This window comes from Nerophis lumbriciformis, linkage group LG35 (assembly GCF_033978685.3).
Source record: "Nerophis lumbriciformis linkage group LG35, RoL_Nlum_v2.1, whole genome shotgun sequence".
Taxonomy (NCBI): domain Eukaryota; kingdom Metazoa; phylum Chordata; class Actinopteri; order Syngnathiformes; family Syngnathidae; genus Nerophis; species Nerophis lumbriciformis.
Window position 1 is genome coordinate 16,948,996 of NC_084582.2, and position 25,906 is coordinate 16,974,901.

Sequence of the window (25,906 nt, forward strand, 5' to 3'; positions counted from 1 at the left end):
AAAATATTACACACAATGCTTTACACACACACCTTCCCATCTTGCACACATAAAAGTATTGTGATACACACATCTTCACATCTTGCACACAGATAACGATTGTTATACACACTTGTTCACACTTTACACACACACTAGGATTGTGATACACACATCTTTATCTCCAGATTTTTTTTTCAAACCTTTTTATTTGTCTCAAATTTTTATTTGTACTGCATGCCATTGTTGACTACTGTGATATGTTACTTTACCTGGCTGTGGTAAAAAAAAAAAATATTTGCAGTTTGCAGCATTATTGTTGAGCAGTTCTTGAAAAGATTAAAGGATATTTTTACTTTCTCTTTAGGTCCTTATGTATAGGCCCACTTCAAAGTAAACAATGAAGATTGCTATGGATTTGCCAATATATTTTGTCAAGTTACAGTAATCATTCATCACATATGCTAAAAAGGTCAGGCAAAATGCCCCAAACATGTGATTTCTTATAGTAAAATAGGGGTGTTTACAAATGTATTTTGTATTTATCACTGTTGTGGGTAACTCACTCCAATAGTGTCTTAACATGTGAAGTCTGTGTGAGTGAGATGACAATAAAACTGTATTTTTACAAATGCTTGATTTATTTTGATGAATGGGCATATGTTTTGACTGAAGTGTGTCATTTTGCAAATAATCTAGGAATCAAGAAAATTGAATGTGGTGTTTGGAAAAGTGTGTATATCCTTTTGAAAAAAGACACACAGTTAGTACAATTGTAAATAAGTAAATGGGAAAAACTGTAATAAAAATAATAATAAACATTGGTTTAAGTTGTTGCAGGTGTTATCTCAGTTCATTTTATTCATACATTTTTCTACTGAGGTGATTACATAAAGAGTCCAACTCAAACAGCGCGTTATACAGATACAGTATATATTACAAAGTTCTAAATAGTAATTTATTTCCGGGGGGTCACAGCATATTTCTGTCCCCCAAGGGGCTCAAAACAGAAAATAAGCAAGAAGCACTGCTTTAGGGGACGCTGCACGTGCGAAAGGGGGTCCTGCCCATGGTGCAATTGACATTAGAAATGCCCTTAGACAGACAATATCCACTATTTTGAATGTGCTGGTTGAAGAACTAATGGGGTTTATTTGGCAGATCTCTCACAGCAATGTGCAAATGCCTGCATGCATGTATTGGTGCAGGCCGAGGCAGCCTCTCTTTCTATGCAATACTGTCATTATGACAAGTGCTGGGAAGCAATTAAAAGGATGACACGAGAAGAAAGTGTTCTCATCAGCAGATGTGCCAAGCTCGTTTTTTTCTCCTCTTCAATCCTACCCTTGATTTTGTTTTTTTCATGTGGTCATTAAGACGTCTTAAAAGAGCCGTGACATCCAGCACACACACACAGTCCGAGTAAAAAGAAGAGAAAAACAGGTCAGAGCATCTAAACCTGAGCAGAATATAAGCTGTGTTCTTTCTGTTTGCTAGTCATAAATGTTTCAGCATTCATAACCTCACAGACTCCACTTCTTATAGGTATGTGGATGTTTGGGCGACCCCCACCAATGACTCATAAACTGGGGGTAGACGCCGGTGGGTGAGGCTATAATCGTTTGCGTGTCAGCCAGCAAATAAATGGAAACGTTTCATATGTGCCCCCGTGTTTGTTTTTTTGTCAGTTACATCCCCATCTTACGACGGAGATGTAAAAACATTTTCCAACGAGGGCCCGCATACTAAAAATAGGACACCCGGGTCCATTTAAATTGTTTTTATTTATTATCTTTTTTTTTTTTTTATTTACTTTTTTTTGACAAAACAAAACATTTAAAAAGATAAATAATTTTGTTATATATTGTATTATATTTCTTAAATTTTGGAAAAAGGATAAACCACTGTATGTTTTTCTTCTTTAAAATTGCTCAATTATTATCCTGTTGTTTTTATTTTAATAATGTGAGTAATTCAGTTTTTAAATACAAAATAATTCAAATATGTACAGTAATATATGATATATTTACTGTATATTCATGTGTCAAATGTTTAATAATTGTCACAAAAACTACAAAAAAAAAAAAGAATATTCCTCTACCCTGTGGACACAAGGCACCACAATGCTCTACCTCGTTTGAATGTGTAAATGGTGTCACTGGCGGACAGGTTGGTACTCGTGACAAAGTTCTCACGGTTGGAAGCATCAACCTCAACTCGAGACCAGCGCTCCAGGTTGCCTTGGAAACCACGCACATTTCCAGTTGGAAGGGTGATGTTTGTCACGCGACCTTCATTGTTGTATCTGTATGAATAAACAAAAACAAAACCACATAATCGATGATGCACAACTGTGCACAGATGTAATTTTGTCTGATGTACAAATGAACACAGCGGTAACGCACATATGTAACCACACACCGGCACCCTCACCTACACACAAACATTGGTACAAGTGACAGCTATGATTTATACAAGCAATTACCCAGCTGTGAGATGGAGAATATGTTGGCAGTGGTAAATAATTCAGACAATTGTATGTGGATGTGAATGTGTGCACTTTATAAAACTATTCAAAGCTTTGCCAGATAAAACCTAAAGGGTAAAACACTTGGTCAGTCTTCTTTCAATGTCAAAATCAACCCACTCATTAACAAAATACATATGTTTTCATGGTTACACACCCTTAGAGTGGAAGAAAGAAAGACAGAGAAATAAAGTACAATGAGCACACAACTTACTCATAAACCGTGGTCCAACTGTTCTCATCACTCTTGGTTGCTAGGAGACCAGTGTTACCATGGTAAGTGATGTGGGCGACGTCGTGACCCTGGCCTGAGACTTTCCTCAGTGTTCCGCTGTTGCTAAGAGACAACCGATACACCTGTCCGCCGGGTAGCGCCAGCCAGAGCGGCACACCGTGAGCGTCTCTCTTCACCTGCAGCCCGTAAGCGTCACGGCCTACTACTCCAGACAGCAGGCCGTCTCTGCCGTATGAGAAATTGTAGAGGAAGTGGCCGGTGATCAAGTGCTTTGTGTGCATGTGGGAGCCATTCTGCACAAAAGAGGCACATATTTTGGTTAGATTAACATTTCTACATACTCGTGTTGTCCCGATACCAATATTTTGGTACCGGTACCAAAATTATTTTGATACTTTTCTAAATAAAGGGGACTACAAAAAAAATGCATTATTGGCTTTATTTTAACAAAAAATCTTACGGTACATTAAACATAAGTTTCTTATTGCAAGTTTGTCCTTAAATAAAATAGTGAACATACAAGACAACTTGTCTTTTATTAGTAAGTAAGCAAACCGTACCGGCGGACCGGTACTTTACAGAGGCGGTACAGTACCGCAGTGGTCCCCAACCAGGGATAAAGTCCGTAAGCACACGTGATTGGTACCGGGCGGGCACTGAGCTAAAATTAATTTGACAGCTCTGCTTTAGAAGGGAATAAGCGGTAAAAAATGGATGGATGGATGGATGCTTTAGAACAGTGGTACCCAACCACCGGGCCGCAGCCCGGTACCGGTCCGTGGCCGCACAAGAAATAAAAAAATAAAAAAACATTTTTTTTTATTAGATCAACATAAAAAACACAAGATACACTTACAATTAGTGCACCAACCCAAAAAACCTCCCTCCCCTATTTACACTCATTCACACTCATTCGCACAAAATGGTTGTTTCTTTCTGTTATTAATATTTGTGGTTCCTACATTATATATCAATATAGATCAATACAGTCTGCAGGGATACAGTCCGTAAGCACACGTGATTGTATTTTTTTATGACAAAAAAAATAAATAAAAAAATAAAAAAATAAAATACCCCCCCCCGGTCCGTGGTACACATTTTCAAGCGTTAACCGGTCTGCAGTGACAAAAAAGTTGGGGACCACTGCAGTACCGTATACGATTCATTAGTATCACGGTACTATACTAATACCGGTATACCGTACAACCCAACTCATGACCCAAATATAAGACCCTCTTTTTCTAGAGCGGTAAAATACTTTCAAAGACACAATTACTTTTCTCTGCGTTGCAGATGAATCCCTCCAAGTCAATGCGATGTTGAACAGTGGTCATCACACACAGCTCTGCGCACGCCAGGGTCCAACCAGCAGGCACACCCCCACTGATTGAGAGTTAAGTCACCAGCCAGCGAGCTAAAAGTCTCGGGTTATCAACCCATCACCCTAAACAGTTCTTAAAGGGGAACCACACATTTTTAATTGTTTTTTATTTTGTCAGATTCAGATTTCAGATTCAGATTCACCTTTTCACCTTCTCAACACTCATCGAGGGCGTACGCTCCCCTTCCCTCTCCCTTATCTCTCCTGCTTGCTTCTTTGTCTTGTCTTGTCTTAACTTTCATGTTGCCTCTTTTTGCGCTGCTCTCCAAATCCAAACAATGGAACTAATTAACTGGCCTCTCAACGAAATTGACAAGATCATGGGTTTGGGGGAACCTGCCTGTCTTGACGGAGCGGTTGTTGCTGGACACACGACGGACTCTTGGGAGAAGAAGGAGTGCCGCGTACCATTCAGTCGAGGAATTATGACAAAAGTAAGTGTTTCTCTGGTTTGTCGACAAATTGGAAGTTGCTGGCAGTCTTCAAAGTACCCCAAAGCTGCCACAAATGATTGAAGGATGCGGGCAGAACTGTGGACACTCTTGTGATTTAGATAATATCGGACCGTCTGCCCTGCACAATGATTTTGAGGACCAGAAATAGACAATTTAGAGTGAAAAGCAAATTTTATTTTCACTCGCATAAAAAAACATTCTAACTTGGATTGTTTCCCTGGCTTCGAGACTCTCCCGAAGGACAGTGCAGCGAAGACACAACAAACTCCCTTCTTGTCTCTCACGGACACACACCTGTTGGCTGGAAGAACACCAAGGTCGTTGAACAGAGACACACTGGCAGGCTTACACACACACATGCATCCAGGAAAAATATATGCCACACACACATACCCCACGCCCCATCCCATGCCATCGATGCTTGAATCCCTTAGGGATGATGGACGGCTGGGCAGCGCTTGAACAGCAGCAGCTTGCCTCCGTAAGTCTCCAGTTGTATGTTGTAATATGTATATGTGCCTTGCTATGGAGTTTTTTTTCCCATTCCTGTCTGGGCCCCCTTAGGAGCCCGGTCTGGGATTATTTTTTTTTACTCATCCTCCCCCAACGTCTATAATTTTCCCATCTTTTACGGGGCGCCTTGTGGCGACCCGTCAGCATACTTGCCAACCTTGAGACCTCCGATTTCGGGAGGTGGGGTGGGGGGGGCGTGGTTAACAGCTATTTACAGCTAGAATTCACCAAGTCAAGTATTTCATATATATATATATATATATATATATATATATATATATATATATATATATATATATATATATATATATATATATATATAAGAAATACTTGACTTTCAGTGAATTCTAGCTATATATATTTCTTTTATTATATATATATATATATATATATATATATATATATATATATATATATATATATATATATATATATATATATATATAAAATAAATACTTGAATTTCAGTGTTCATATATTTACACATATACACACACATAACACTCTTCTACTCATTGTTGAGTTAAGGGTTGAATTGTCCATCCTTGTTCTATTCTCTGTCACTATTTTTCTAACCATGCTGAACACTCTCTCTGATGATGCATTGCTGTGTGGCACGCACAAAAGTGCTTTCATCAAATGCACTAGATGGCAGTATTGTCCAGTTTAAGAGTGTCACAACATTGCTGTTTACGGCAGACAAACTGCTTTACGGTAGACGAAAACGTGACTGCTGTTGTTGTTTGTTGCCACGCTGGGAGGACGTTAATGAAACTGCCTAACAATAAAACCACATAAGAAACCAAGAACTCGCCCTCGATCATTCTACATTCATAACGTGATTGGGCAGGCACGCTGTTTATAATGTGGGAAAGCGGACTCAGGTCCGCATGGAGCTGGAGGGGGCGTGGCCTCCAGCTCCGCCTGAATTTCGGGAGATTTTCGGGAGACATTTTGTCCCGGGAGGTTTTCGGGAGAGGCGCTGAATTTCGAGAGTCTCCCGGAAATTCCGGGAGGGTTGGCAAGTATGCGTCAGCATTCTTGTTCTGTAACCCTATACACTGTTTGTTTGTCTAATCTTTAAAGGGTTTGTGCTGAAAACAAAGTTTCATTGTAGTTGTGCAATGACAATTAAGACCAAACCATTGTTGTCATTGTGCTGGTGGGTTGTCATTCACAATCCTTATGTGAGACAAGCTTGCTGTGTTGCAAAACACACTTTATAGTGCACACGAACACTACCTTTAAGAATGGAGTGGAACAATATTGCTGGGGAAGTCAGCAGTTGAAACTAGGTTCATTTGGCCGTAGATGTCTGCACTCCATTGAGTCCACCTTTAGGAAGGCAGACCAGTGACTCAGTTTTTAAAAGAGAAATGCTGCTATTTCAGATGAAGTCTAACAATTTTACCTGCTACTTTGGTTTGTTTGAAAATTATATAAATCAGCACATGGTGCTTCAGGTCTGGACAGAGAAAATCATTGCATCAGATTTGGCAAATAAAATCGATTTTATTTTAAACACTACCTGTGATATATTTTTACTGTTGCTACATCACAGCCATAGTTACTGCATCTTTGTCAATAGAACAAGTAGTGTAATTAATTACACAGTTTATTTTATACAACATTTTATTTACCTAATAAAAACTAGCCGCACACAGGGGGCTAAAAAACAGGTCCTTAAAAGCTCTCTAATTTAGTCATATAACTATATAAAGGCCTAAAGTGTTTCCTCATTAAGACATTCCTTGATAATGCTTTGGGTCCTGTATTAGTGTACAGTTTAAGCTGCGTGGTTCAGGTTTACCAATGTTTGGACTATGTTCACCATAGTCTACTGCTGACTCATCACTACATTGGTATACCCTTCCAGCACCCCAGGAAAAATCCGCCGGGACCTTTGAATAACAGTTTACAGATTTTTTAAACATTATTTAAACAGCTACATTTCGTTAAAATAGCTGTGTACCCTCTGGGTTTCCCCAGGAAACTCTTGTATTTTGCCTTTCTTTGCCGGTATCTTCCAGTCCCCAGGTTTTTCGCGTAATTTGATTACTGTAAAGTCCAGACTATAAGCCGCTACTCTTTTCACACGCTTTGAAGCCTGCGACTTTTAAAACGGTGTGGCTAATTTATAGATGTTTCTTCGCTAACAGCCGTAGTTGTTTTCAACAAATATTTTTTAATAAACACAAGCAGAGGCATTGAAAAGGTGTGTAATTGTTTGTGCTATGGCGCCATATTTTGGATAAGTCCCCTCACTGCAGGTGCTGCGGGGTAAACGTCTACGGTATTTTCTTACGTTTAGTGCTTTAAACCGGAATTGCAAGTGCAGTTTGGTTTCTACTCTTATAGATTATTTCTTTATCACTCCAAGCAATGTTTGTAAGTTTTAAAATATAACTAAAACTATTCATTCTTACTAAACTGTCCCATGTGTGATGTCTGTAGGAGTGTTTTCATGCATATTTGTACGTGCTATCGTAATATAAGGAAGCTATCATTGTTCACATTATCTAATATGCTAACACATTTGCGAGTGTTTGCGTTAGTATTAATAACTTATAACAGCAATTGTTTGCATTTTTTCAGTTCCACAAATGCCTCAGTAAATTCACTTAAACGTCACCGTGAAAGTATTGAGTCTATTTAGCTGACTGGAGAGCTAGCTTCAGCAGCCAGTGGGTCCATGACGATGACTTCTGTTTTGTTTGATCAGCTGTTTTACTGCCGTGTGACAAACACCGTTTGGAAACAATTAAGGTTTGTAAATAAACATTTACAAAATCTTTTTGTGTAAACAACTAATTTCACAACGTACATGTCTGAGGCTTATAGTCTGGAGTGGCTAATGTAGGGACTGGGGTTTTCCCCATACCAATATTTTGGTACCGGTACCGGTATGTTGTATCCTCCTGCGGTGTGTCGTGAAGCATGTTTAGTTATTCCTCGTCCTGCAGGGATGATATTTGTAAGCAACTTACTTTATTTGTCGCCATGGAGGCAAGAATTAGTGATTTAGAAGTAGCTAAAACACTAAGGAGAGACGTTAACCCCTTGCTATCTTCTAGCTAGCTATGTTTGAGAGCACTGCATGCAGAGCATCGCTTCAGTGTTTGTAGCTCCACTTTTATCATTAGGTTTAAAACCAACATTTTTCCATTGTCTATCTTGTGTCTTTTCATTGTTTTTACTTGCAAGTGCTGTGTGTTCGTGTGTTGATATGTGCCATGGCTTGTATGCCAGCATTGTCACCGCAGCACACATCACGTCGATGAAAAATAAAAGTATCTGTATTTTTCAAAAGCAGTATAGTACTTTACTAGTACCGCGGTACTACACAGTACAACCCTATTATGGACAAATACTTTTTTCTTCTCAAATTTAGTGGGTACATCTTGTATACCGGTGTACTCTAATGTCCGGAAAATACGGTAGTTCTGTGCAATACGGCCAAAAATATACATCCCAATATAGGTAATTGTGTATCCCGTCAACAATTTACCTTAATTTCCGGACTATAAGCCGCATTTTTCCCGCGCTTTGAACCCTGCGTTTTATATAATACTGCGGCTAATGTATGGATTTTTCCAGGTTCTTGAGTTGCAAATGCTGCCAATGAACTATAAATTTAGCATTGTCACATCAGACCAATGAAATTGCCTAACGGGTCACAGTAGACCATTGACATTCTTTACATTAAACCAAATGCACTCACACAATCATTCAGTCAGCCATTTACCGCATTGAGATTTTTTCCTGTAAAACTATGAATATATATCCACAAAATTAATGCCAAACAATTATAAAAAAAAACAATAAAACATATTTTCAACACAGGCCCTTCTTTTCGAAAGTGTATACTCGGGTCATGGCATGGCTACACATGAATTTCAAAACTACCTAGCATTAAAAAAATACCTTCTCCCAATGATAAAGGTGACGCGGGGCGGGGCTCGTCAAGATTTACCTTATTGTAGAATGGCAATATTGACAGGATTACTTCTGTCACTTCGTGACAAAGCATTCACACAATTACAGATTGTGTACCTGGCTGAAGAGATACAGCTCCTGGTCCAGTGGGGATCTGATCTCCACCACTCCAGCTGGGCCTGGTTGAGGCTGGTTAGGGCTGACGGCTCGTATCCGAATGTTGCCAAGATCAGCGATGTACAAAGTCCCATTTGGACCCACAGCCAAAGAGGAGGGGGCTTTCAGACGGGCGTCACGAGCGTAGCCTCCATCACCTGGTAAATGACATAAAATTGGAAGTTAGCACCGAGATGCCACACATAGTTACAAGTCACACTCACAAATACAAATGTGTCCTTTGAGAAGTAAACATGTGCGGCCAAGTTCTGCAAATGAGAACATTTCACGGCGTGCCCTGAACACTTATCGATGCAGGACAGGACTTGGACTCCAGTTGCTATGGTTCAGATAAGATCAGCATGATAGTGACTGAATACATCCACATATTATGGCAGCACAGCAGAAGAACCTCCGGGTGAAGCCCTTTAAAAGTAGCTAGCAGGAGACACATCACCTGAAGGCAAACTCTCAAAAACACATTTCAACAGTAGAAGTCTGTATACAAACTTTGACTCTATCAAAAAATACCTGCAATAATTTGCCTTCAGTATCATTGCCATCTCAGAGACATGGTTCAACAAAGATAAAGTTGTATTTTGACCTGGAGAACTATGATCTCCAACATATGGATAGAGAAAACAAAGTCGGAGGTGGTGTTACATTGTATATCCACAAATCTATACAATATAAACAACAAAAAAAACATATCACTAGCAGTAGATGAAGTGATTGAATGCATAACAGTAGAAATTCATAATGAAAAGTAAAAAAAAAAAACAATATTGTAATTTGGGTATATCGTAAATCGTCCAATTTATAAGAATGGAAGGTTAAATTGTATTAATTCTAAAAAAAACAAAACAATGTACTGTATTTTTCGGAGTATAAGTCGCTCCGGAGTATAAGTCGCACCGGCCGAAAATGCATAATAAAGAAGGGAAAAAAACATATATAAGTCGCACTGGAGTATAAGTCGCATTTTTTGGGGAAATTTATTTGATAAAACCCAACACCAAGAATAGACATTTGAAAGGCAATTTAAAATAAATAAAGAATAGTGAACAACAGGCTGAATAAGTGTACGTTATATGACGCATAACGTGCCTGGTATGTCAACGTAACATATCATGGTAAGAGTCATTCAAATAACTATAACATATAGAACATGCTATACGTTTACCAAACAATCTGTCACTCCTAATCGCTAAATCCGATGAAATCTTATACATCTAGTCTCTTACGTGAATGAGCTAAATAATATTATTTGATATTTTACGGTAATGTGTTAATAATTTCACACATAAGTCGCTCCTGAGTATAAATCGCACACCCGGCCAAACTATGAAAAAAACTGCGACTTATAGTCCGGAAAATACGGTACATGTATTTATATCAATGAACACAAATATAAGCGCAAAACTTTAGTTTTTGTTCCCATTGTTCATGAGTTTTACAGATTTAAGTCACTTGGCTACAATACTTTCCGGATGGGTTGTGGTTAGCGCCTTGAGTGGCGTGAATGTAATGTATAATGTAAAGCACTTTGGGTATCATTCGAGTTATAGTTATAATCTCATCTTTGCTGAATGTGCTAATTATTATTCTCACCAGTGCCGTTTTCATAGGCAACCTCATCATTTCTGGTATACTGCATGTCCGGTCATATTGTCCCTACTCATTTACCTCTGGACAATGTCTTCAGTTAACTATAACTTTTGTTTCCTCAATATCTTTTATTCATTTAGTTCCTTCAATCATTTGGCATGGTCTCGACTTCCGGATATTCCCTGTGGTCTTGTGGTTTGGTGTTCTAGCATGACATGCTGTTCTCTAACGGGGGACTGGGCCGAGGAGACCAAGCAGTGGTGTTCTTTGGCGCTTTGGGATAGATGGCCGCTTCCTTACAAGAGCATCTTATTTAGAGGCCTTGCAAAGACGAGCTACTGATGGTCAAATGTTGTCTTGGTCTCAAGATGTCGAAATATGGCCACCATGATGAGGAGTACTAATAAGTGCTAACTTATAATAAATGGAACAATCAGATCTGTCGGCCCGGTAATAGATCACAAGATCACAATCGTTTAAAGGGGAACATTATCACAATTTCAGAATTGTTAAAACCATTAAAAATCAGTTCCCAGTGGCTTATTTAAGTTTTTTTTCAAAATTTTACCCATCACGCAATATCCCTAAAAAAAGCTTCAAAGTGCCTGATTTTAACCACCCATCCATTTTCCTGTGACGTCACATAGTGAAGCCAACACAAACAAACATGGCGGAAAGAACAGCAAGCTATAGCGACATTAGCTTGGATTCAGACTCGGATTTCAGCTGCTTAAGCGATTCAACAGATTACGAATGTATTGAAACGGATGGTTGTAGTGTGGAGGCAGGTAGCGAAAACGAAATTGAAGAAGAAACTGAAGCTATTGAGCCATATCGGTTTGAACCGTATGCAAGCGGAACCGACGAAAATGACACGACAGCCAGCGACACGGGAGAAAGCGAGGACGAATTCGGCGATCGCCTTCTAACCAACGATTGGTATGTGTTTGTTTGGCATTAAAGGAAACTAACAACTATGAACTAGGTTTACAGCATATTAAATACATTTGGCAACAACATGCACTTTGAGAGTGCAGACAGCCCAATTTTCATCAATTAATATATTCTGTAGACACACCCGCTCTTTTCCTGAAAGCTGATCTGTCCAGTTTTGGAGTTGATGACAGCAGGCCAGGGAAGCTAGGGTCGATAGGGGGTTTAGCTCGCTCGTCTGCGGGAACAAACTGCCGCCATTGCTTGCCGTGCTAGCGAGGTCCTTTGTCCCTGAATTGCTCACACACTCCGGCAGATTCAATGGGGGTCTGGCGGCAGATTTCTTTGACTTTATCGTTGGAAATGCATCTGCTTTGAGTGTCGCAGGATATCCACACATTCTTGCCATCTCTGTCGTAGCATAGCTTTCGTCGGTAAAGTGTGCGGAACAAACGTCCAATTTCTTGCCATTTTCGCATCTTTGGGCCACTGGTGCAACTTGAATCCGTCCCTGTTCGTGTTGTTACACCCTCCGACAACACACCGACGAGGCATGGTGTCTCCAAGGTACGGAAAACAGTCGAAAAAACGGAAAATAACAGAGCTGATTTGACTCGGTGTTTGAGAAAATGGCGGATTGCTTCCCGATGTGACGCCACGTTGTGACGTCATCGCTCCGAGAGCAAATATTAGAAAGGCGTTTAATTCGCCAAAATTCACCCATTTAGAGTTCGGAAATCGGTTAAAAAAAGATATGGTCTTTTTTCTGCAACATCAAGGTATATATTGACGCTTACATAGGTCTGATGATAATGTTCCCCTTTAACGGCCCCTTATGGAAGACTGCGGTTTGTGCGGGGGTTTGGATTGTGTTTGCCTGCGCAGGTTGGGGTGTGTTTTTTTCCGAGTTGTGTGAGTTGTGTACATTGAAAACAAGAAGTGAAGATGTTTATTTGTGATTGTTGTGCTACGGTATATAGAAAGGGTACGATTGTTTATGTTCTGCTTGTTCCTACTCCTTTTCGGACATGCTGAGTTGTGTAATTGTGAACATGGGATGTGATCCAACGTAACCATGGTGGAAATCAACTCAACCTCTGGCAGTTCAAATGGTTTATCATTCCACAGAATACATACTGCACTTTCTTGCATGAGTTTTGTGGGGACATGCTGAAGTTCAAAGACAGACACTGCGTGAGTGTTTACGTTGAAGACATGGCGCCATCGGAAAGCCTCTGAAGAGCGTGATCATCAGTTAACAACAAGACATGATTGAAAATATGCAAAGCAAAGCTCTAGAAAAGAAAAAAATGAATGGTTACAGCCCATTGGCTTGTGGCATGGGGGGGGACATCCTTTCTCTTTGAAGAGCGGCTAAAAAAAGATAGCTTTTTATGAGCTGAATTAAATGATAAAATCACATCCTCTGACATTTACAATGGAAAGCATGGCCTAACTGACAAAAGAACATCTGCTTATTTGTTTGGTCCATTTTCTCAACCTTTTATTAGATTTCAGGTGCCCCGCCATGATTTGCCAACCAGTTTAAAACGTTCATCTGCTATAGCGGGAAAGCTTTTTCTTTCGCCAGCTGTAAAATGATTGGATTTGAAAGGCTTCTCTCATGCTGGTTTATCCTGATATTCAGCTGAAGGTCTTTGCAAAGGAGAGGCAGCACCATGAATACAAATACCAGCATCGCACAAACATACGCACACTTGCACAACCGAGACAGACTTAACTTGAACCTACCCTTAAATATACAATTTCAGTCACGTACGCACGAAAGCCACTGTCGTTGGTCAAAGCCCAAATTCCACTCAAATAAATTAATTTAGACAGGCTGAACAAAGACAAGCAGAATATGAGACTGACAAAGGAGAGGATGTTCTGCAAATAAAATCAGTGGCGAGCACGGACATGCAGGCAGAATAATTACCCCTTTTAAAACCCACTTGACGACATCAATTACTGACTGTTGTCTTCAAGCTTTTCAAATGTTCTTGTGTTAAAAGGTTCATTTAACGCACGTCTAAACCAGGCCACAAGTGATAAGATCTGATTTTCAAGTGCAGTTATGTTATGTTGTCCTTAACTGTGTAATCCCATCAGACATAATTTCATACTGTCATATTATGCTATCTGCATTCACATAATGATGCCAGTGTGTGTGGGTGTGTGCAAGCTGGCTGATAACGTACCAGAGAAGCAGTCACAGTTGGGGTCTATCTTGCAGTCGCAGTCCGTAGGAGCTCCAGAGATAACCGATATCTCGCCGTTGGTTGACACCTGTGTAGTGTTCAAAAATCCATGTCAAACACGGCAAAAAAACAAACCTTTGCTGGTGTCCAAATTCATCTCTAGTGTTTAATCTTGCGAGATAATATTAGCGTTTCGGAGTTATGGTACATGTGAATGATACAAATATGAAACACTGCTTGCATTCATCAGCCCCTTTTCTTCATATAACTAATCAAAGATACAGTCGTACTTCGGTTTTTGTACACCCCGCTATTTGCAGCAACCGATTTTCGTCTTTTCCAAAAGTTTATTTTAGGTTTTGTATGCCGTTCGTCAGTTATTAGAATCAGAATCAGAATCAGAATCAGAATCAGCTTTATTGTCATTACGCAAGGTAACGAGATTGAGGCCATTCCATACAGTGCGATGTGTGCATGCTAGAAAAACAATGTGCAAATATATAAAAATTAAAAAAATGTAGAAGTGCAATGAATATGGTGTGAAATGAATATATACATGAAAAAAACAAAACAAAAACAGGGTGGTTGGTGGAATGGGTTATTGCACCGAAGAGAAGGCAGTTATGAGGGACAATGGGGCAGTCCGTTCAGGATGGTTATGGCCCTGGGGAAGAAGCTGTTCTTTAGCCTGTTTGTTTTGGTTTTAATGCACCTGTAGCGCTTCCCAGAGGGCAGATGGACAAACATTGTCCATACAAATCTACAGTGTAACCCTTCATTTCCAAACCCCTCATTGTTCAAACTTTTCATGAACCGCAGACTGAATATGCATATGCTTTGGTGAACAAACCTTGTCTCCTTGTACAAACGGTTCATCCACGCATTGGGTGTCTGCAGATCAGCCATTTTATGCCTGGCAGCGCAACCATTGTGGGCGGGCTGATCGGTCTCTGGTGCTCAAAGCTCATTCACAGAGTGGAGCTGTTAGCTACTCTGCTTTGTGTATTTTTTAGCCTTTTTACAACATTTTCTAGTTTTGCTAGCTCAATACAAGTTCAAAGAAAGCAATGTGGGGTTTGGAACATTTAGGAAATATCCAGAGCACTGTCAACACTGCCTCCCAAATACTCTCCATCCGCTGCAGGCAAAGAAGATTAACCGATAAGGTAAAGTATATTTTATTTTTGCAATAACTTGGCTGTTAAAGGGAAGGAATTTTGCAATTTCAAACTGTGAGTGCACCAAAGGGCTAATGAAAGTGTGTCTGGGTCTGGCTGCAAATGAGGACAGTTCCAATAGTTGTTGTTGTTGTTTTGGCTTTTTTATTAAATTGAAAATTGATCTATCACCCCCTTGTTATGTTTGTTTGACATACAGTACTGTATAGTGCTTTACTTTATGTTCGAAGTGTACAAACCTTCACTAAAAAAATGTAACTCATGGAACTCATTATTCATATTTACATTGTTTCTTCCTAAAACATTTGCTTCAACATACCAACTTTTCTATTTACGAACCCTGTTCAAGGACCTATAAAGTTTGTAATTCGAGGTTCCACTGTATATCGTTCTGCTGAATCGAGTGCCACAAACAAAGAATTCCACCATTGGTGACTAAGACTACGTTCACACTGCTGGATATGATGCCTTATTCAGATTTTTTTTGTGAAATCCAGTCTTTTTATGTAGTTGTTGACATTACAAAAAAGGATGATTTCTAATGTGAACGAAGTAGGTCCCTGAGATAACCTGCATACGCACAGGATGTCACATACGCTGAAGACTGCATTGTTGAGTGTTTTCGGAAGTAAACATGTCTCCAATTCTAGTAGGTTTCCGTCCTGGTGCATTTCAGACAATTTTAGTGGTTTTAAGGAACAACATTCAACATTCAACATTTTCTTAACCTAATTAATTTGGTGTTGGAGATTAAGAAACAAAATGATTTTGACTCTTGCAGTTTTTGGGGCACTTTAACGTGGGGTAGAGAAGTCGGAAACAGGGGTGGTGGGATATTGACGAGAGCTCTTAAACATCTTCTTTTTGCCTGTTTTCTGCTCATTCGTCCAGTAATTCTTCTGCTTTGGCAAAGAATTATGATGTTTGTCGCTTTTTGATGACGTATTGGTTGAATGAACACTACCTAATTGTTTAGACTGCAGTTGCATTGGATACAAATCGGATTTATATCCACATACGAAAGAGCTCCAGTTTGGATTTGGAAAATTGGAATATTACTGGTTAAATGAGATACAGTACATGTCACATATGGGCAAACACATTCAAATTGACCTATAATGTGAACATAGCCCCAATGTCTGTGCCTTTTTTTTATTGAGTATGACTGCAGAATAAGCCACCATGCATAAAGAAGGTGAGAAAAAATATTGAATTCAAGAACAAAAATTGTAGCAAACTACGAATGTGGTGTCCGTGTGGCTCTCACAAACACAATATTGCTTAAACTTATTTTAAATGTTCATTTAGCCATCATTTATATGTATTTCACATTCTTTTCTGCAGGTAAAACTATAATTATTCTCTATAAAATGTGTTTTGTTTTTACATTTTTAGGTGTCGGGAGTGCATAAATTTTAATTACATTATTTATTTATTTTGTTAATGATGTGGACCTTTTCAGATGGTTGTTATTGAAAGCCGAGGTACTACTGTATGTAATTGGGAAATTTTTTTCCCTTTCATCATAAAGTAATTTTCTGCACAAAGAATCAGAAACTGATTCATAGGCGAAGTATGTTTAACACACAAATAATTTTATTTGGGAGAGGGCAGGGAAAATGAAAACTAAACTAAATACACTAATAAATAAAGGTTTAAGTTTGACTATTTTGATTTCATAAATTCCTTTTCATTAACATTTGCAAAAAATAAAAAATATTAAAAAAAACAACTTGACAACTTTAACATTTTCTCCTTTTAAAGGGGAAAGTTATCACCAGACCTATGTAAGCGTCAATATATACCTTGATGTTGCAGAAAAAAGACCATATATTTTTTTAACCGATTTCCGAACTCTAAATGGGTGAATTTTGGCGAATTAAACACCTTTCTATTATTCGCTCTCGGAGCGATGACGTCACATCGGGAAGCAATCCGCCATTTTCTCAAACACATTACAAACACCAAATCAAATCAGCGCTGTTATTTTCCGTTTTTTCGACTGTTTTCCGTACCTTGGAGACATCATGCCTCGTCGGTGTGTTGTCGGAGGGTGTAACAACACGAACAGGGACGGATTCAAGTTGCACCAGTGGCCCAAAGATGCGAAAGTGGCAAGAAATTGGACGAAATTTGTTCAAAATACGAGGGTGTGGGGAAAGCCGACGAAATGGTCAGTCGTTTGTTCCGCACACTTTACCGACGAAAGCTATGCTACGACAGAGATGGCAAGAATGTGTGGATATCCTGCGACACTCAAAGCAGATGTATTTCCAACGATAAAGTCAAAGAAATCTGCCGCCAGACCCCCATTGAATCTGCCGGAGTGTGTGAGCAATTCAGGGACAAAGGCTCTCGGTAGCACGGCAAGCAATGGCGGCAGTTTCTTCCCGCAGACGAGCGAGCTAAACCCCCTGGATGTCTTGGCTCACACCGCTTCTACCGTCCCTTATGCCACCGAAGATGATCAAGAGAAGAATATCGACCCTAGCTTCCCTGGCCTGCTGACATCAACTCCAAAACTGGACAGATCAGCTTTCAGGAAAAGAGAGCGGATGAGGGTATGTCTACAAGAATATATTAATTGATGAAAACTTTATTCATTACTCGCGGTTTTACGTAAATCATTATACATAAACTGTGTTTACCTATAATTTAGCTTAAAAACATTACAACACTTAAAAACAAACACATACCAATTTTTGGTTAGAAGGCGATCGCCGAATTCGTCCTCGCTTTCTCCCGTGTCGCTGGCTGTCGTGTCGTTTTCGTCGGTTTCGCTTGCATACGGTTCAAACCGATATGGCTCAATAGCTTCAGTTTCTTCTTCAATTTCGCTTAAGCCCCTGAAATCCGAGTCTGAATCCGAGCTAATGTCGCTACCTTGCTGTTCTATCCGCCATGTTTGTTTGTATTGGCATCACTATGTGACGTCACAGGAAAAGGGACGGGTGTATATAACAATGGTTAAAATCAGGCACTTTGAAGCTTTTTTTAGGGATATTGCGTGATGGGTAAAATTTTGAAAAAAACTTAGAAAAATAAAATAAGCCACTGGGAACTGATTTTTAATGGTTTTAACCCTTCTGAAATTGTGATAATGTTCCCCTTTAAAGTTGAATATTGTCCGTTTATTCTCAACTTTATTGGAATTGAGTCTCTCTTCACCAGGGAGAATTTACAAATGCAAAACCGCACACCACTGATATGTGCAGTTTGTGTGTAGATACATTTGCAACCGGAGATCTGAAAAACTCACGGCTAATTAATTCCAAATAAATGAAAAATGAAACTCTCAAAATAGATCACCTGTCTTCAGCTGTGGAGTGATTTTCACGGCTGTGAAAGCGGCTACACTTCACAATTTGTCGAGCTGATCCACGTAGGAGGACGCTTCATTTGAAATAGATGCAAGATGTTGCAATTAACTTTGTATTCACCCCAAACGTGTTCAAAACTGGTGCAGTGATGAAAAATGAATACACACATTTGGTGTTCGATTTTAGGCCTGGAACAGGGATTTTGAGCAGGTGTTTGATTTAAAGAGACACCGGTTGATTTTGAATATTTTGTGACTTGACTGTGATCAATGCTTCAAAACTATGCCCTCTACACGGAACAAGAGCTGGCAAGTGATGCTTGTCACGGTTCGCGAGCTGTCTGTTCTGTGAGCGCACTGAGAAAAAAACATCCTGTGATCGTACAATCGTGTCTGGGTGGCAAACAAATGAAGTGCTTTGACGCACCAAAACTGTCTCAACCTGCAGGAGGCATTCGTAGTTCCTGTACATCACTATATAATTCCCTCTGGTATCATAGACTATCTGTACCTTAGATACACAAAGACACAATCTCATGCAATCTAGTACAAGTGGATTACGACTTTACAAATTTAATGATCCTTCTTTTGGATTTGCATGATCAAATCACAATTTGGTATTTACATGAGTGTACAGTAGTGCGCAGTGTTATACTGAAAGCCGCTTCTAATATGTTGTCCCTCTCATTTAACTACATAAGGTAATTAGTTACATTGCATCACTCTGCAAAATATATAAATTACGCATGCACTCACACACACACAACGTTTAGGGCAATGCCCCTTCATTTTAAAGAAAACACAAAGGTTTTTAACATCATTATTAGGGATGTTTCGATCTGGGTTTCGTGCTACCGGACGATCATCCATAAGTGAGATCGGATGATATCAATATCAATCAATCAATCAATGTTTATTTATATAGCCCTAAATCACAAGTGTCTCAAAGGGCTGCACAAGCCACAACGACATCCTCGGTACAAAGCCCACATAAGGGCAAGGAAAAACTCACCCCAGTGGGACGTCGATGTGAATGACTATGAGAAACCTTGGAGAGGACTGTATATCCCTAGGGGGGGGGTTATTGATACCGATACCGATCACATGTATACACTGTACATTTTTCCATTGCTTTATGGTGAGTGTTACAGACAGTTTAACAATATAAACGCAATATTTGCACTAGTTACTTACTCTCTTTTATTACATACAATTGTTTGAGCCAATCAAAGCCAATAGTACACAATAACTAAATGAAAGCAAAAACTACTAGATATTACTCATGTAAATCCTTTGTTTTTTGCCCTCAAAGTTTGCCTGCGGACAGGGAATTATCCCCTGAATCTGTAAACATTAACAAAGACAACTAAAACTATTTTTGAGAAAATTTAAATATCAACCTAATCACTGTAGTATGGATCATATACTGATACTACCGTTGGTTTCGACACCACCAATATGGACCGATCCGTCCTCTTCTTACATGTTATGTACTGACTGTGACAATGCTGACACACCAACAGTTAAACTTCGTAAAGTTTACTAAGCACTTTTTTGTAGCTAGCTTAGTGGCTAGTTCAACTACTAACATGCCTGCTCCTGGCTTGTTCTAAGTATGTAAAATGTTTAGCTTTACCCTCCAGTGATAATGGTACATGACAATGATATTTAAAATATTAACAAATGCAGTTAATTTGTCATAATGGAGTTGATTGTTATTAATTTAAGAGAGCAGGGCCACAGCCGGGAGAATAACAATAAACACAGTGTCAGCCAGAGGGGATCTGCGTTTAGGATTGGCATTAAAAATAATTAATTGGCAATAGCGGTCACATACTCTTTCACGAAAATCGGCTGATACTGATCTGTGGCCGAGCAATCGGCACATTTCTAACTACAAACCCCGTTTCCATATGAGTTGGAAAATTGTGTTAGATGTAAATATAAACAGAATACAATGATTTGCAAATCATTTTTAACCCATATTCAGTTGAATGCACTACAAAGACAAGATATTTGATATTCAAACTCATAAACTTTATTTTTTTTTTGCAAATAATAATTAACTTAGAATTTCATGGCTGCAACACGTGCCAAAGTAGTTGGGAAAGGGCATGTTCACCACTGTGTTACATGGCCTTTTCTTTTAACAACACTCAGTAAACGTTTGGGAACTGAGGAGACACATTTTTTATGCTTCTCAGGTGGAATTATTTCCCATTCTTGCTTGATGTACAGCTTAAGTTGTTCAACAGTCTGGGGTCTCCGTTGTGGTATTTTAGGCTTCATAATGCGCCACACATTTTCAATGGGAGACAGGTCTGGACTACAGGCAGGCCAGTCTAGTACCCGCACTCTTTTACTATGAAGCCACATTGATGTAACACGTGGCTTGGCATTGTCTTGCTGAAATAAGCAGGGGCGTCCATGGTAACGTTGCTTGGATGGCAACATATGTTGCTCCAAAATCTGTATGTACCTTTCAGCATTAATGGCGCCTTCACAGATGTGTAAGAGACCCATGTCTTGGGCACTAATACACCCCCATACCATCACAGATGCTGGCTTTTCAACTTTGCGCCTATAACAATCCGGATGGTTCTTTTCCTCTTTGGTCCGGAGGACACGACGTCCACAGTTTCCAAAAACAATTTGAAATGTGGACTCGGCAGACCAAAGCACACTTTTCCACTTTGTATCAGTCTATCTTAGATGAGCTTAGGCCCAGCGAAGCCGACGACATTTCTGAGTGTTGTTGATAAACGTTTTTCGCCTTGCATAGGAGAGTTTTAACTTGCACTTACAGATGTAGCGACCAACTGTAGTTACCGACAGTGGGTTCCTGAAGTGTTCCTGAGCCCATGTGGTGATATCCTTTACACACTAATGTTGCTTGTTGATGCAGTACAGCCTGAGGGATCGAAGATCACAGGCTTAGCTCTTTACGTGCAGTGATTTCTCCAGATTCTCTGAACCCTTTGATGATATTACGGACCGTAGATGGTGAAATCCCTAAATTCCTTGCAATAGCTGGTTGAGAAAGGTTTTTCTTAAACTGTTCAACAATTTGCCCACGCATTTGTTGACAAATTGGTGACCCTCGCCCCATCCTTGTTTGTGAATGACTGAGCATTTCATGGAAGCTGCTTTTATACCTAATCATGGCACCCACCTGTTCCCAATTTGCCTGCACACCTGTGGGATGTTCCAAATAAGTGTTTGATGAGCATTCCTCAACTTTATCAGTATTTATTGCAACCTTTCCCAACTTCTTTGTCACGTGTTGCTGGCATCAAATTCTAAAGTTAATGATTTTTTGCAAAAAAAAAAAAATGTTTATCAGTTTGAACATTAAATATGTTGTTTTTGTAGCATATTCAACTGCATATGGGTTGAAAATGATTTGCAAATCATTGTATTCCCTTTATATTTACATCTAACACAATTTCCCAACTCATATGGAAATGGGGTTTGTACTATAACTGTTATTATTATTACAAATGTCATTGTCTTGCTGTACTTTAGAGGAATTACTATTATTCTTTCTTCCATTCTTAATGAAAGGACAGTTGACACAGAGACATTTTTGATAGAAATTAACAGAAAAACAAAATAAACCATCCATCCATCCATCCATTTTCTACCCCGCTTGTCCCTTTTAGGGTCGCGTGGGGTCGCTGGAGCCTATCTCAGCTGCATTCGGGCGGAAGGCGGGGTACATCCTGGACAAGTCGCCACCTCATCGCAGGGCCAACACAGATAGACAGACAACATTCACACACTAGGGCCAATTTAGTGTTGCCAATCAACTTATCCCCAGGTGCATGTCTTTGGAGGTGGGAGGAAGCCATCAAGTCTAAAATATGGCACACCCGCTTTCTCCATAATACATTCATGCACATAACAAAAACAAGTCAATAGAAATGTTGATTATACAATGCGTTTGCTTCTTTACTGCAAGCCGGTGAATGATAGCCCATGCACACCGCGAGCCAGGACAACGGAGCCAACTTTCTCTGGCCATTGAGGCTCGCCGGGGAACGAGGAGAGAGTGAGGAGGAAGTGTTGGCCGTCATGCGAACAACAGTGCAGCGTTTGTTTGCAATGCAGCTCGTTAAGTAAAACTTGCTAAGACTCGGAGTGTCTGACCACATTTTCACTTCCGATATGATACCTATATTGGTCGATACCGACATTGATCCGATACAATGTCAGCATTAATATGAAATTAGTCAAACAGAGAACAATTGTATGTACGAAAACCCAAACCTGATTATTAATAACCATCTGAAATGTACGTATGTTATCTTTAAGTTGAAGAGGAGTGGCAATTGCCTTTTTGGCGACACTTAGTAGTCACAATATGCATTTAGTTAATCTCATGACGTATTAATTTTAATGATGTCGACATGTTATAGGACACTTTCTAATACACTTCTGCCTTGGAGATTGTGTATCTGTAAGTAATATGCAACTATGATTATTTGATACTTATATTGTCAAATTTGGTGTTTTAGACTGCAATATTGTTCAATTAAGGAAACTTAATACATATGTCTAACTTGTAATGCTATTGTTTGCTTAGCTGTTGTGTAGCTGCTAGCTCCTAGTAGTCTATAGCCTACCATGTTTACATTTTGTAAATGACTTGACAGAAATACAAGAAAAAAAAAGAAGTGTGCTTATTGGAGGGTATTTAAATGTTAACTGGCTGTCCAGTTTTGGACAAGTAAATGCGGTGCAGAACTGCTTGTATCGGATTTATATTGTATATTTTACATGCAAACTGATATAGTCTGATACTCGAATGGGTATCTGATATTAACATCGGATCGGGACTCCCCAATACTTAAGTCAAAAGCAGATATCTACGAATTTAATCTCATGTTAATCACAGTTAGCATTTTTTAAAACTAATTCCTCACAAAATAAAGTATCTCTCTGATATAGTTGAGGTCTTAGCGAATAGGCTCTAACCGGTGGACAAGACCGGGCAACATCTGGCTTTTCAAGGATACCCGAATGCCATAAGACTTTGTGCGGTGACTCTGTACTTTATTTGCTACCAATCATCAACACTTAAAAAAATGCAGAAAAAAAATGCTTGGAAAAACAAATCTACCCTCATAAATCTGTTGGTGTGGAAGTAATGAACGTCAGAATGATGGAAAAGGAGTAGATAGGGTATCAGATTACTATTATTAAATTCATCGCAGAAAATAGCAGGGCTTGCTCACACATTTAACTGTGACTTTTATTCAGGTGTTTGTCAGCCGTTAAAATGAAATGTACCAATTAATTTATGTATCATTTTATTTGTCAGTTCCCTGTCAATTTTACCTGCGCTCAGCTCGTTTGTCTTGGCACAATTTTCTCCACTCAATTTACTTTTGCTGGATCAAATTATGTGTACACCCTCCTGCCATTTTTTAATGCGCTGCACATCAGAGTCAGTTTGAAAAAAGTGCAGAGCATCATTTTTCTTCTAATTCTATAATCCAGAATGAAAATTTGACTTCATACAAGGGTGTGATTATACTTGGTCAGGGGCGCCGCTAGGGATTTTGGGCCCCATGAAAATAATCTTTACAGGGCCCCCAACACAGTGTCATTATTTTTTCTGTATTATAATTTCCTCATCATTAGGGGCCTCTCTGGGCCCCCCTCCATCATGGGCCCCTAGAATCCGTCTCCTTTACCCCCCCTTTTCGGCGCCCCTGTACTTGGTTTATGCCTTAAGTATCTTTGATAATCTTCTATGAGAAAGAAGGAGCTTTAATGTGTGATCTGACACGCTTGGTAAATGTGACTCCACATATGATGAACATATAATTAAAAAAGTTGTGAGAGGCAATAAAAAAAAAAATATCCATTGTATGATCTGCAAAAGCCGGAGTCTATGGTTCTCGCCCGGAAAAGGGTGGAGTGCCATTTCCGGGTTGGGGAGGAGATCTTGCCCCAAGTGGAGGAGTTCAAGTACCTCGGCGTCTTGTTCATGAGTGAGAGAAAAGTGGATCGTGAGATCGACAGGCGGATCGGTGCGGCATCTTCAGTAATGCGGACGCTGTATTGATCAGTTGTGGTGAAGAAGGAGCTGAGCCGGAAGGCAAAGCTCTCAATTTATCGGTCAATCTACGTTCCCATCCTCACCTATGGTCATGAGGTTTAGGTTATGACCGAAAGGACAAAGATCACGGGTACAGGCGGCCGAAATGAGTTTCCTCCGCCGGGTGGCGGGGCTCTCCCTTAGAGATAGGGTGAGAAGCTCTGCCATCCGGGGGGAGCTCAAAGTAAAGTCACTGCTCCTCCACATCGAGAGGAGCCAGATGAGGTGGTTCGGGCATCTGGTCAGGATGCCACCCGAACGCCTCCCTCGGGAGGTGTTTAGGGCACGTCCAACCGGTAGGAGGCCACGGGGAAGACCCAGGACACGTTGGGAAGACTATGTCTCCCGGCTGGCCTGGGAACGCCTCGGGATCCCCCGGGAAGAGCTGGACGAAGTGGCTGGGGAGAGGAAAGTCTGGGCTTCCCTGCTTAGGCTGCTGCCCCCCGCGACCCAAACCAAAGAAGATGGATGGATGGATGGATCTGCAAAAGATTCTTGAGGCTTTTTCATGTTGTCTTGATTCGGTATCCTGACCGACCTCTAAGGATCTATTGATAGGGACTGGCGGGGGTTATTTTTCTTGGCGCTGGTTATGAAGTCGTAAAATGTAGTTTGTAGCAAATTAGAGCAGAAAGTTTCAAAATGAAATGAAAAAGCAGAGGTTTTAAGCTTTATAACTTTACCCTACTTGACTATGAAAATACATATTTGAGAATGCCTCAAAGTGTCCTACATTTGAAATCCAAACCAAAGAGAACTGTAGTTTTGTGACACAGTCACCTGCTGAATGCGGTTGATGCGCCTCTCATCCGTCTCTGCGATAAAAAGGGTGCCCAAATGGGAGACGGCGATGGCTTTTGCAGCTTCCAGAGTAGCCCGAACCGCAGCTCGGCTCACCAAATGGTGGTCAATACCTGGAACCTGGCAGTGGATGGGCCGGCCGGCTACAATGCGTACCTGAAGGGTCTCTGATACCTAAAAACATACATTTTCATGTGTTAACCATGAAACAAAAAGTACATCCACAGCACAAGGGATTGCAAATGATAATATTAATACAATCTACAATCACATAATCTAACAATTTGAATGTTTTGTACTCAAACATCTATTAAACATAAGTATCGAGCAAGGATGTCAAAATTCAGTTCCATGTATTTGCACATTGACAGTTGCACTACTATTGGGATACAACGTGCTATGGTACGGTTAAACATATAACATGGGTTGATTAGTTAACAGAAATATAATAATGTTCATATAAATATAATAAAAGGAATACATGGGTATAAAAAATAATCGTGCATAATGAAAACCCTTTTTATTAAGGAACCCTACTGCCTAAGTTTGGAGTGGTCTGTCTATTGTCCACAAAATAAC

The 25,906-nt window shown here is 39.8% G+C and overlaps 1 protein-coding gene across 2 annotated transcripts in view; it reads right to left on the bottom strand.

Moving 5' to 3' along the window:
- Window positions 1-25,906, bottom strand: part of tenm1 (teneurin transmembrane protein 1) — a 503,386-nt gene that overhangs the window by 36,102 nt on the left and 441,378 nt on the right. For both annotated transcript variants that reach the window (XM_061927525.2, XM_061927524.2), the window contains exons 25-29: window positions 25,307-25,501; window positions 13,924-14,011; window positions 9,143-9,339; window positions 2,721-3,034; window positions 2,112-2,284 (exon numbers count right to left, since the gene is read on the bottom strand). In XM_061927525.2, the coding sequence (XP_061783509.2) occupies window positions 2,112-2,284; window positions 2,721-3,034; window positions 9,143-9,339; window positions 13,924-14,011; window positions 25,307-25,501 (967 nt within the window). The remainder of the gene's footprint in view (window positions 1-2,111; window positions 2,285-2,720; window positions 3,035-9,142; window positions 9,340-13,923; window positions 14,012-25,306; window positions 25,502-25,906) is intronic.